General features: G+C 40.2%; 1 protein-coding gene across 2 annotated transcripts in view; it reads left to right on the top strand.

Moving 5' to 3' along the window:
• LOC103181121 (dmX-like protein 1) overlaps nucleotides 1-13,909 on the top strand; it is a 134,964-nt gene that overhangs the window by 18,637 nt on the left and 102,418 nt on the right. For both annotated transcript variants that reach the window (XM_007897364.2, XM_042333817.1), the window contains exon 2: nucleotides 8,310-8,435. In XM_007897364.2, coding sequence (XP_007895555.1) covers nucleotides 8,310-8,435 — 126 coding nt within the window. The remainder of the gene's footprint in view (nucleotides 1-8,309; nucleotides 8,436-13,909) is intronic.

The raw sequence follows: 13,909 nt of genomic DNA, 5'->3' as shown, positions 1-13,909 counted from the left end.
GGAAGTCGGATTGGAGGGGTTCAAAGAGGGAATGGCGAGCAAGAAAGGAGCAGAACTGGGACGCGACGACTCGTTCCAGGACCTTGGAGAGGAATGGGAGTTTAGAGATGGGGCGGTAGCTGGAGAGAAGGGATGGGTCCAGGGAAGGTTTTTTCAAGATGGGGCTGGGAACTGATCCGGTGGACAAGGAGATGTTGGGGATGGGATCGAGAGAGCAGGTGGTGGGTTTGAGTTTGCGGACAGTTGTGTTGAGGGAGGATGGAGAGATAGGGTCGAAGGAGTATAGGGGGGGATAGGTGGAGGGTGGGTCATGAGGGAGATGTGATGTGGAGGTGGCTGTGGACTGGGCAGAGTTGGCTGAACATATCCCCTCGATTTTAGATTCGAGGAAGTCCAGCATCTCCTCACAGTTGGAGTTTGAGGAGAGGATGGGCAAGGCATGGGAAGGTGGGCGGAAGAGATGGTTTGTGGTGGAAAAGAGAAGCCGAGGGTTGTCCTTTGCCTCCAAGATAACCTTGGAGTAGAAGGAGGATTTGGCAGAAGCAAGAGCGCAATCTAGAATAAATAGAATAAATATTTATTCTATTATTTATTAGAATAAATAGAATAAATAGGGTGTGAGAATTAATCAGTTTGCTGCTCGGGGAGATTCAGGCTGGTATGAGAGCACTTTTGGTTGTATATTCTCTACATGCATATACAGTATGTAGCTAAATGTATTTTGCATCACTTGGGACTTGCATTGCTCTGGTTCATCTCTGAATTAGTGAATGTGGTTTATCTTCTCATTTGAAAGCCGTCACCTCCCAACAATGCAGCAGTCACAGCCTTGTGTCAAGAACAGATAACTTTAAATGTTTGCAAATTCGACATTTAAAGTACATCATGGACTGCCCTAGATAAATACATTAGTGTGTGACTGAGCTATGGTGTCGGTCAACAAATGTTCCGAGTTTCATTTCGGCTATATGATGATATCAGTGAATTCATTTATTTGCTTGATAACATTTGAAAGCTTCAGTCCTGTTGAGAACATTGTGTGCTCATAGGTGCAGTTTGGCAAAGTGCCATTCACAAATGAAGATCATTTGTAAACTTTTTCAGTAGAGAGAACTTTCAAGGCACTGGATTGTCAGGGATTTGGACCCGAGCTCAGGATCGTGGAGGGTGACGGAAGGCGCGGTCGAAGAGGAGGGTTTTGAGACACGCTTTGAAAGAGGCAAGGGAGGAAGCAAAGGGAATGTTGGATGGGTGGGGGCAGAAAGGGTGAAAGCCCGACCACTGATGGTGGGACAGGCTAGGCAGGGGACGTGGAGCAGGCCACCGTCTACTGAGCAGAGGGAGCGGACAGGTTGATATGGGATCAGCAGGCCAAAGAAGTAGGAAGGAGCAAAGCTGTGGAGGGCCTTGAAGGCGAGGATGAAGATTTTGAACTCTATCCTCTGGGGGATGGGGAGCCAGTGGAGCCGGGCAAAGGTGGGGGTGATGCAGGAGAGGACACGAGCTGCAGAGTTCTGGATGAGCTGCAGTTTGTGGAGGGAAGAGTTGGAAAAGCTGACAAGCAGGGAGTTAGCGCAGTTGTGCCTAGATGTGATAAATGAGGGTTTCGGCAGCCTGAGGGGTGAGGCAGTGATGGAGCCGGGTGATGTTGCAGAGGTGGGGGAAGGCAGAACGGGTCATGTCACGGATATGGGGTAGAAAGGACAGTTGAGGGTCAAACAAGACACCGAGGTTCCAGACTGACTTGGTGAGGTGGAGTTTGCAGCCATGAATGGTAATGCTGTTAGTGCCTGAGACGTGGAGGAGCTGACGGGAGACAATCAGGAGAGCCTCGGTCTTGTTGACGTTCAACTGGAGAAAGTTAGCTCTCATCCAGGACTTGATGTCTGACAGACATTCTGTCAGGACAGCAGTGATCCTGGAGTCGAGGGTGGAGGCAGAGAGATAGAATTGGGTATCATCCGCATACATGTGGAAGTTGACCCCATGTCTGCGGTTGACATCACCAAGAGCGAGCATGTAGATGTTGAAAAGGAGGGAACCAAGGATGGAGCCCTGAGGAACACTACACAAGATGGTGCGGGGGCTAGAGGAGAAGCTGTTTGTGGAGATGAAATGGAGACAGTGTGAGAGGTAAGATCTGAGCTACACAAGGACAGAACCATGAAGGTTGAGGTGAGAGGAGAGACGGTGGAAGAGGATAGAGTGGTCAGGAGATGAAGTAAATGATAAAGTAAAATCACTTATTTTTGGAAGTGAAATGCTGAGTAGAGAATATTGATGCACAGGTTATTTTATTTATGCCTTGAGAATTTGTCATTGAAGCTGGTGCTGCGAGATTGGCATTATGACTATGCCATTGCCATTAATAAAACCATTTATTGTGGAATAGCAACCTATTGCAGACTTAATGCATAAATAAAGATGAAGCACATTTTTTAAACATTCTAAAAAACATCATCTTGGATTTCTTGGAGAAGGAAACAAGTGATTTATTTGTCAGTGCAGATTTTAATTACAGATCAGTTCATACTGCCTATGAATATTTAGTGCTGATAATAATGATACATCTTGTTGTACTGAAATTTATAGGATAATGATTAGTTCCTTACTTTCAACGTAGTATTTAGCCACTTTGTAGAGGTTTTTGTTGGGTTCCTGGAGTTAATTATTACCAGACATTTATCATGGTAAACGTAATCCTTTTCTCATAATGGATTTAAAAGAATGTGACTAATCTATGAGACAATAAAGACAACTTGTATTTATATAGTGCACTTCACATGGTTGTGTTTCAGAATACTTAACAGTGGCGGAGCTTGATGCCGAAGCGGAAAGAGGGCCGGCGAAACCCCACTAACAATGATGCATAACATAACATGTAGGAGCAGGAGTAGGCCATTTGGCCCTTCGAGCCTGCCCCGCCATTCAATCATGGCTGATCTTCTAATCTAACTCCAGCTAATAACCTGACCCTGCCTTATCCCCATATCCCTTAATCCCTTTTGCAATAAGAAATCTATCTCAGTCTTGAATATGTACAATTTTGGGGGGTGAATTTGGATGATGTTGGACATACATGGAGAACGTCTGTTCTTTGAAATAGTGCCTTTGTATCTAGCTGAAACACTTTGGGGATCTTAATTTAACATTTAATTGAAAGGATGGCACCTCTTGCAACACAGCACTCTCATGAACAAATTTGTGTGTCAACTGCCACTTGCTGTCTGCAGGGAATGAAGTGAATTTCTGAATACCCTCCTAGTGAAGTGTTAATACTCCCAACAAAGATGTTTTGAAAACAGCACCAGAGTTGCAAATCAGTGAATGCATAATGCCACTCTTCTATTGTTTTATTTGAAATTGGTGTACTCAGAACACACTGGGGATCTCGTCTGGGTGATTCATTAACCCAATGAGCCAAAATCGAAGTTGCCTGGAAATAAATTGCTGCAGATTCCTTTCCTAAAATAGATTCCTAAAATAAGGAGGAATGCTTCAGCACTGCCTCCGGCATGAGTAAATCATTCATTTGAGCTCATATTCACAGGTGAATGGAAGTAGAATCATTACCTAGGTGTCTTAGACACAGACAATTTGCCCACAGTTTCCATTTCACCCTTGGCTTTGATGCTCAAACTTGTGACAGAGGTGTTTGATGCATGGTGTTTAATCGGGGTGGGGGGGGGGGGGGCAAGAAGCTGAAAGTCACCCTTCCTGTTGAAGACAATATGCTTTATTCCACCATCACTCATTAGTCTCTTACCCAGGTCAGGTCCAATCAAAGTCTTCCATCTTATTTGAAGACTTCCACATCACTAAACAACGATCCATGTGTGTTGTACGAGCAATGATACAAACTTCAAGTGTGATCATTGCCAGAAAACATCAAACTAAGCCATTCGAGTAGCCAGGTACCCAACTACCTGAGCCTCAACAATGGAGCAATGCCAACAGAGCAGGAATTCACTCGTATTTCTCGCTGGGTTTACAATGGAGTGTGTTCTCGGTTAGATTAATGAATCACCATCAATCAAAATCCCACCTCATTCTTGTAACTTATACTCTGTCTTGGTGTGTTGTCTTTAGGGTGTGTCTGATTGCTCTCTGACTTCGCAATACAATTAATAAAGGTCTCAGTACAGATAGTCCAGACTCGTCTCATAAAACATGTTAAACGAGTCCTGCAGCTCAGTGGTTAAGAGCACTCACTTTGCAAGCGAGAGACCTGGGTTCAATTCCTGGCAGGGCAAAACCTTGGGCAAGTTTCCGTACTCCACACGCCTGATAATAATCCCTCAAAAAAAATAATAAATTGGTGATTTTCAATCCACAACTGTTTGTGGGATACTGCTGTGCGCAATTGGCTGCCGCATTTTGCCCACAAATATACAGTCAATTCACTTTACAGTCTAAACTGTGAAGCACTTTGAGACGTCTAGAAGAAGTGAAAGTGCTATATCAAATGCAAGGATTATTATTATATTCTGATATGGGGCTTGAACCCACAACTTTCAGACCCTCAAACAAAGAATGCTGCCAATTGAACCAAGCTAGTTTACACTGTACATACATTTGTTCCTACTGGGAGGAGGGAGAAATGAGAAATTGTAGGGTGAAACATCCTTGTATTTGTTGGGTTCTTACAAATGTTTGGGTGGGGATATTTGTATCATTGCATTATTTTATTGCCAGTCATCATCTTAGTCCATCAATGTGTCTACAGAATTTGTAAACGCACAGATTTTGTGCAATGCTCTTTTTAAAAAAATATTGACATTATTGTTCATTTTGTTTTGTAGTAACATTCATGTAACCTCTGAAATACTAAATGTAGTTGGGTTTGGTTAAAATCTGTCATGTGTCTTAACTTATTGTGGTTTCAGACATGAAGATGCAAATTATAGTTCAGCATGAACACACAGTGTTTTAGTAAAAACAGGAAAAACTCTGGCTCACACTTTTCAGCATTATATTCCATAACATTCCTCAAGGTGATGGATAGGAAAATTGGAGAAAATTAACTTTTACCACATTTTGTGAATTTGTCAACATCCCCATTGAGTACTCCTCAGGGGTTTGGGTAACATGAATTGGATGCAGCGCAGCACTTTCTCTCCCTTGCTTTTATTGAACAGGCACTAAGCCAGAAAGCGCCCATGCTTACTGACACCAGATTATGATCATGTTTTTCTTGTTGAGGATTTGACATCACTATTTAAACCACACAAATGACCAACCAGACTATGGTAGATTCAGATACTACACTAAGACAATTTGCATGGAGTTCACAAATACAGGAAGAGACAAAGACTTCAACTTGGTTCTGGTTTTAAACAAAATTGATTGATTCAAATTTTCAGCATTTTAATTAAAAATAAACCATCATCCATCAACTTTTCAATTCAAACACGGTGCACAAATATTTAACTTAGTCTGTTTGCATTGAATAAACTGTAACTTCCATATTCCTTTTTTTCCTTCCGTATCCCTCCTGAATACATTGTAAGCCAGTAATATTCAGCTCCCATTCCTGCCGTTGTTTGAGCCAGGTCTCCGTTATTGCCACTACATCATAACCCCATGTGGCAACTTAAGATGCTCTGAGACCCCATCGGGTGTGCTGGGCGAAAAAATCTCCCAAAGAAGAGTAACCTATTTCCACTCATTTTAAAAATTGTTTGAACTAGCACTAATGCCCAGATAATTTAGCAACACAAAGTATTTGCAGCCATTTGATTTAAGACATTTACAGTACAACATGTGTATATATACAGTAACATCTGTGCTGGGTGTGATTAAAAGATCATCCTGTGCTGCGAGTCAAATGGGGGAAGAGTTTAGGGTGTGTCCCAACAAGGCGAAGATAAGTTCATCAACTCCAGGTCCTATATCAACTACAGAATACCACACCAGGTACAGCCCTTTGGGGTGAAAAGTTGTGCAATCTCCAAGCCAATTGAAGCAGACAAAAATGTAGCCATTCAGCTTAACCGGCTCCTATACATCCCTCTCCATCAAGCACATGGTCACCTACAAATCAATTATTATACCATAGTCAGGCAACGTTCTGATGGAGTTGAGAAAGTGTTGCATATTATAATAACTATATAATCTGTTGTGTGATGTAGCGCTTTCACATCGTGAGGGTGGACATTACAACATTTGAATGCATTAGTTCATTTTTTTCTTTTAACTTCTTGAATTAATATGTTTTAAAGAATTGATTGAATTAATTAATCATTTCACTGTCTTTCTCTACCTCCTCCCGATCAGATGTCAGACAAACAAGTTGAGTAAATGCTAAAGTCCAACTTTCACTTCTGTTATCTGGAAAAACCTTCAGCAAAATCATTTTTATACCCAGCACGAGCTGAGTATCAAGTTGAAACACTTAGTGGTTCTATATGCAGAACATTTTTGTAGTGAGCATTTTCACAGGTTGACCTCTGTCTAATATCTTCATATCTGTATACCCAATCCAGAAAATGTCAGTATGTATCAGAAAGTGGTGCTAATGTCATGGCACCAGAAAATCATGTTCATGATTGGCTCAAGTTGAAGTTTAAATCCTATCCTCATGTCTTGTGATCAATTTCTGTGGCCATGGTTGCCATTTATGGTACAGTGGATGCAGTCCAGATTCCTGTTCTGTTTCTGCTTTTTCACTTTTTCAATGTTCAGTGAATCTATGTTGCAATCAAACGTGTGGATGTAAAAGCTGATCAATCCTGTGCCGTAGTAATCGGATTCAAATTTTTCCTGAGAATAACCAGAATAAGAAACTTCGGTGAATTTCCTGAATGATCTCAATCAGATCTGTCTTGAAAGATTGGGATATTCTCCCACTGTGAAAGGTGCTATATAAATGCAAGTTGTTGTTGTTGTGGTTTTTATTGTTGTTGTTTTCTAAAGTTCATTCTTGGAAATACACCATATTCTACCTAATATCGAAATAAACCTTATTCAAAGAAATATCTTTAAATTAGTCATTTTGTTTTCCTTTTTTCCTCGTTCTGGTAAACTTCTTGAAGTTTGTTTCTTTGATGCAATCTGTTTTCCATCTTGTTTATGAATCTTTTTTTGCAAAGCTTGAATGGATTTATATCTTACAGTATGTGGCCACTTGTGATACTGTTTTTCTAATTGAGCTATTTCCATCCCACTCATTTTTCATGGAGACCTTTTCTTCTTTAGCTCCTTAGGTGGTTGTTCCAATTACTCATTCAATGTTTTACTCTGCAGTGTTCATTTGGGTCAGTTCTTCGCTTCCTCACTCTTGAACCCTATATCAGGACTTGAGCTTGTAAACTAGGCTGACTTTCCAGTGCTAAACTTGTTTGACTCCTAACTGTTTTTTTTTATCTCAGACTCTCAGCTAGTGCACACATTCATTACTTTTGCTCTTCTCATTTAGTTGCAATGCTCAGTACCACACAATTTCCAAAATACAAAACATTTTTTTTCTCTGGTAGTTTTGAATACTTGCTGAACATTTGCAAATAGTGACAGTGAATGAATGGTTATACATAGTAGGCTTCGAAACCTTTAAATGTAGTATTGATTGATAATAATGATGTCCAAAACTAGCAGAAAATGTATGTTTTCTTATTGTGCCCACTTTAATGCAAAGTATTTCTTAAAAAAGGTTGTAAACATTTAATACACTGCAGCTTTGTTTAAAAACAATACATTTTAATATAAAACAATTTGAAGATGTTTAATATATAGAGAATAAAGGTTGAATGGTTTACTTTTAAAATTACATCTCACGCAGCGAGTTGTTCGAATCTGGAACGCATTGCCTGAAAGGGTGGTCGAGGCCGATTCGATAACTACTTTTAAAAACGCCGTGGACGGGTATTTGAGGAGGACGGGTTTGCAGGGTTATGGGGAAAGGGCTGGGGAGTGGGATTGACGTTAATTGCTCTATTCAAAGAACCGAAAAAACTCGATGGGCCGAATGGCCTATTTTTGTGCTGTACGATTCTATGATTCTATGATCTCTCCACATCCATGTACAGCACAGTCTGTATCACACATATACTCTGCTGTGTGGTGCCGTGAAAACATTACAGCAGCATTTCATAAAATTATCTGCAAGTAAAGACTGAGCCTAGTAAGTAAATTATTGTGCTGTGTACGGTATATATATATATATAGCTATATATCAGGCCTCAAATTAATTTTTACATCAACACGATGAGGCAAGTTTGGTAACCTTGGTTATCAGATTGTGAATATTCTTAATTCGTTTTTTAAAATGTTTTTTGTTAGCATTTGTTAACAATTCTTTCTCTTTTTTGCAGGCTTACGCTTCAGGATGTGATATTGTGATTTTAGGTAGTGATTTTGAAAGACTTCAGATTATACCGGGCGCAAAACATGGAAATATACAAGTCGGATGTGTTGATTGCTCCCTGCAGCAAGGAAAGGTATGTAGTCTGTCTAAAAAAAATTGCTTCTAAGCACTCTGAGTTAATTTGTAACATATGTAATGTTGTGGAATCCCGAAGAGTAGTGGTTAACACGCTCACCTCGCAGGCAAGAGGACCCGGGTTCAATTCCTACGTGGGGTAAAATCTTACGCAAGTTTCCTTACTCCACACGGCTCTGTTTACCTAGCAGTAAGTTGGTATCCACAACATTTTGTGGAACACTGCTGTGCTTAATTGACTGCCGTATTTCCCCCACCAAATACTGTCAATCCATATTATGGTATATTCTGTGGAGCACTTTGAAACGTCTCAAGGATGCGATAAGGTGCCATATCAATTGCAATTATTATTAGAATGCCTGTTTCTCATGGCTGATGCTTTTTGAAAATTATCCTTCTGTTTGCTTCTTAAATTTGAAGCTGTATCTTGATTATCCTATTAACTGATTTTTTTTCAATCCACTCTAGCCTCATCAACTTGAGTGAGTTTGTTGAGCTCTGTAGTCAGGCATTCAATTTTTCTCTTCTCCTCCACAACTGATCTTGCAGTTTTTCCAACCTTATTATAAAACAGCAGGACTCGGTCTAGCTTTGATCGTAAACTTTCCACAACAAAATTGTAGACTAAAATGTATTAGTATCTAGCCAAATGCTGCCTCCTTTTCTGAAGTTCCGCCTTTAACTGGAGTCAAGTAGAATGGAGCAATTCGTAGTTATTGTGACCTTCAGTTACCCCTCAATATTTTCTTTGAAGTGCAACTGAGCTTTATTTGGTTACCAGACACTTCTTCAGTTCAAATAAACAGATGTTCAATGCTAGAATTATAATGTTTTGCAACTTAAAATTTTCCTGTGCTCTGTTACCACTTCCAGGATCACTATATTTTTTACTTCAATGTGCATTTATTTTGTAGCAGTGCAGAATTGTGACCTGAATGTGATGGTAATGTCCCCGAATGGCACCAACAGAAAATGTTCCTCTGATGGCACATTGTACCATTATTTCTAGCCGTCAACAGATTAAGGACTCGTATCAGTCATACAGTTCAGGCATTCAAATTACCTGCTGAGCTGACAGCCTTTTGCTTGCAAATGGGCATGGTTTACTGACCAGAAAGAGTCAACAACAACATGCATTTTATTGCGCCCTTCATATGGGGTGATGTCCCGGAGTCGTGTATGTCGCTTTCAAATCACTGTGCATATGCAATCTTGTACATCTGCAAATTCTACAACTTGAAGAGGTTAGAATACCAGAAGATAACTGACTTGAACTGAATGCTCCTTCAATAAATTAAATTCTTTGGATGGTATTTGTGAGGCAAATCGAATCCATGATAGATGACCTGCAGCCCAAAATACCTTGTTTTTGAAGAGTATTTCTGTTTGGAGACCTTATCCGTACTGTGCAGCCTTTACTATTTAAAAAANCTGTTGCAGAACAATAATATGTTAAACCTTGTGTAGGAGCTGCATCTGTGTACACATGATTAGTTTTTAATGAGCACTTTTGAAAACTGCTTTGTAAAATAAATCAAATATGATCTGCAAAATTATGCCTTATGTATATTGTAAACTGTGTTGAAACTACTAAAAAAGCTTATTGAAGGGAAACTTTGTAAAAGATGAAAACTAAACTTACAATTGGGCAATAAGTGATTAGAATTTGTAAATGCTGTACAGTGAAGCCCTGAAACAAATCAAATGTATGAAATTGATGGTTGTGCCAATACTGAATATTTTGGAGATTTTTCCACATTAAAATTGTAGATAATATGTATCTTGCTATTCTGAAAGCATTTTAGTAAATACAGTTTTTAATCCGCCGCATAATTAAATACAAATAATTGTTTTTTTAAATCAATTTTCTAGCACCTTCCAAATGTGAAAAAAATGCTTTGTTTGACTAAGTTCGACTAGGCTTGTTTCACCAGCTAAAATACAGTTAATTCACTTTACAATATATTCTGTGAAGCGTTTGAGACATCTCCACGATGTGATAACAACAACAACAAGATTACATTTGTATAGCTGCAGATAGATGTTGGGATATTGCAGATACTGGAAATCTGAAAGAAAAACAGAAGTTGCTGGGAACACTCAGCAGGTCAGGCAGCATCTATGGAGAAAGGGAAGCATCTATGGAGAAACTTTCCTTAGATGCTGCCTGACCTGCTGAGTGTTCCCAACGACTTCTGTTTTTGTTGCAAGGATTATTATTATTATGGTAGAGATGACTCAATCCCCACTGTTGACGGACTGAGGTACCTGAGTCTTATAGGGTATCCTCAGTTGAGTTGGGCAGCGCAGAGTTCAACCTATCAATTGCAATTTTGAATTCAGAATTTTAAGCAGTTTTTGAATTTGACCACAATATTCACCAGTTATTCATATTGGTACAACCTCAGAGAGCAATAGGTTGCCCAGCACAGCCCTCTGGTATCAGTTACAGTACTTTTGTCGGATATAGCAATCTGTTACTATTTTAGCTGTGAATTGATTTTCTGCTGCCTATGATATCCAGCACAGTTGTGTAATTAAGTTCGATAGTCCTTTCAGTCCTGAACATTTTGTGTCGCTTTAGAAATTGTATGTTCTTTTGACCTGCTCCACATTTGGGAGCTGTTCTCAAACAAGAACTGCTGTTAGTTGATGTACAATACAAAATTACATTTGTATGGTGCCTTTCACGTCGGGAGCATGACCCAAGGAGCTGCAGAGTCAGGGATTTGGACCTGAGCGGGGGAGGGGGCATGTGGTTGGGATCAGGTGGGTGGAGGGCATGGAGGATAGGAGGATGGCCAAAGGCGCTGTCGAAGAGGAGGGTCTTGAGACGTGCCTTGAAGGAAGCGAGGGAGTGAGGTGAAGGGAATGTTGCATGGAGTTCCAAAGGGTGGCGCAAAGAGGCTGAAGGCCCGACCGCTGATGGTGGAATGGATTAACTGGGGGACATAGAACAGGCTGCCGAGCAGAGGGAGCGGACAGGTTGATTATGGGGTCAGCAGGTCACAGAGATAGGGTGGGGCAAGGTCGTGGAGGGCCTTGAAAGCGAGAGCGAGGATTATGAACTCTATCCTCTGGGGGATGGGAGCCAGTGGAGTCGGGCAAGGATGGGAGTGATGGGGTCACAGAACCCGGTGCAGGAGAGAACGCAAGCTGCAGAATTCTTGGTGATCTGCAGCTTTTGGAGGGAAGATTTGGGAAGGCCGACAAGCAGGGCGTTGGCGTAGTTGACTCTAGATGTGAAGAAATGAGGGTTTCAGTGGCCTGAGGGCGAGGCAGTGGTGGAGGCGGGTGACTTTGCGGAGGTGGAGAAAGGTAAGGCGGGTCAAGGCACAGATGTGGGGAAAAAGGGCAGTTGAGACATCTGGGTTAAGGATTGGCTCAATGAGGTGGAGCGTGCAACCATGGATAGTGATTCTTCCAGTACTTGAGGTGTGGAGGCGCTGACAAGAGCCAATCAAGAGGACCTCGGTCTTGTTGACGTTCAACTCGAAAAAGTTGGCTCTCATCCAGGACTTGATGTCTGACAGATATTCTGTCAGGATAGCAGTTGTCCTAGAGTCGAGAATGGAGGCAGAGAGATAGAGTTGGGTGTCATCCGCTTACATGTGGAAGTTGATCCCATGTCTGCGGATTATGTCACTAAGAGGGAGCATGTAGATGTTGAAGGATATCTCTTGGATGTAGATGTATCTCTTTAAGAGCACAATCTTCCCATCCATTGGAAATCAAATTGGATGCCCTCCTCCATTTCCTTCCTATAACCAGTCATTTTGAGTTTCCTGAGTTTTCTGCTTGTGTAACATGCTTCCTTTTTGGAATCCTTTCACTTCTCACTTATGGGGTTGGTTCTCACAAGTAAAATGTCTATATGCATTAACAATTATTCTGTCATAATAGAGTTTGTTGTGGATTCATTATCCTCTGAATTATATATATTTACCTTATATCCACATATATTTATAAAATCCTAACTTGTTACATCAGTCTCTGTTGTAAAATTCTGATATTCGGTTTGTATTTGTTGCGAAAGTGAGGAGAAAATTACCTTGGTTGTCATCTTAACAAATATACAGTCAATTCACTTTACAGTATATTCTGTGAAGCGCTTTGAGACGTCCAGAAGACTGAAAAGCGCTATATCAAATGCAAGGATTATTATTATTAACATTTTTAAATTGTCTCTGATCTAAGTCCAGCACAATCTGATATCAAATACAGAGCTGTTTATTTTGGATTAATGCTTTGCAACTGACTGTTTCATGAAGATTAGACACGGGATTCATGGAATGAGAGTACTTCTTGCAAGCTATTAAACAACAAAGTAACTAGCTGCGATTGTCATAGAGAAAGTCAAGAATGTGCATAGTTAATAATGATATAATAATTTAAAGGGAATAGGGAAACCAGGAATTGTGATTAGAGAAGTGAGCTCCAGTGGATGAGCTAGCACCAGTGACGGTCAATCAGCCTCCTTCAGTGGTGTAATTTCTTTAATTGACTGATGTAAAATGTTCCCATTTACCATGTATGTTATTAAAAAATATATATTTTCATTGAATTATTGTGCCCATTGAAGTGATAGATGCAGATTACATAGAATGAAATATCTTTCATTTTTTTGACACTGGTATTGGTCAAATGGGACATACCCAGGTCAAGAACAGTATTTCCGTAATTTTAAGGTTCCTATTCAGGATTCTGGCAAGGAGACTAAACTCCAGGCTAAAAGCAAATTCATAAAAGTTCCACAATAATAATTAACTGGGCGGAATTAGTTTAATACATACTATTCTTTGCAGTTTTTTCTAACATTGATTATGGATAATATTTTTTGTAAATGTGTTTTAGGAATTTTTTTTAAAATCCATTCATTAGCTTTTCATAAACAGATATAAAACTCAATTTTAATTTTCAAGGCAGGAACATGAGAAATGATAATAATAATAATAATCCTTGCATTTAATATTGCGCTTTTCACGTCGGGAGGACGTCCCAAAGCGCTTCACAGAACACACTGTAAAGTGAATTAACTGTACATTTGTGGATGAACGCGGCAGCCAATTGCACACAGCAATGTCCCACAAACAGTCATGGATTGAAAATGACCAATTTATTATTGTTTTTGTTTTTTGGAGGGATTATTATTAGGCGTGTAGAGTAAGGAAACTTGCCCAAGGTTGGACCTGTCTATGGACCTGATTGAACATTGTATTTCAATGCTTAAGACTGGGTGCAAACTGGAGTTTGATTGAAAAATGATGTCCCTGATCAGGATGTCAACCTGAGTGATCGTGACCTTTCATCACTTTGAGTTTGAATCCATCCCAGATTGGAAATACTCAGCTAGTTGCAAGGGCCCTGCAAAATTAATTAGCCTATTCTCAACCTACTTTCTCATGTTTCAGAGTTCACGCCATCCAGCTATCCGTAATTCACTCTGAATTTTACTCTGAGGCCACAAATATG

Source organism: Callorhinchus milii, unplaced genomic scaffold (assembly GCF_018977255.1).
Source record: "Callorhinchus milii isolate IMCB2004 unplaced genomic scaffold, IMCB_Cmil_1.0 Scaffold1, whole genome shotgun sequence".
Lineage (NCBI taxonomy): Eukaryota > Metazoa > Chordata > Chondrichthyes > Chimaeriformes > Callorhinchidae > Callorhinchus > Callorhinchus milii.
This window is presented reverse-complemented; position numbering and strand designations above follow the sequence as displayed.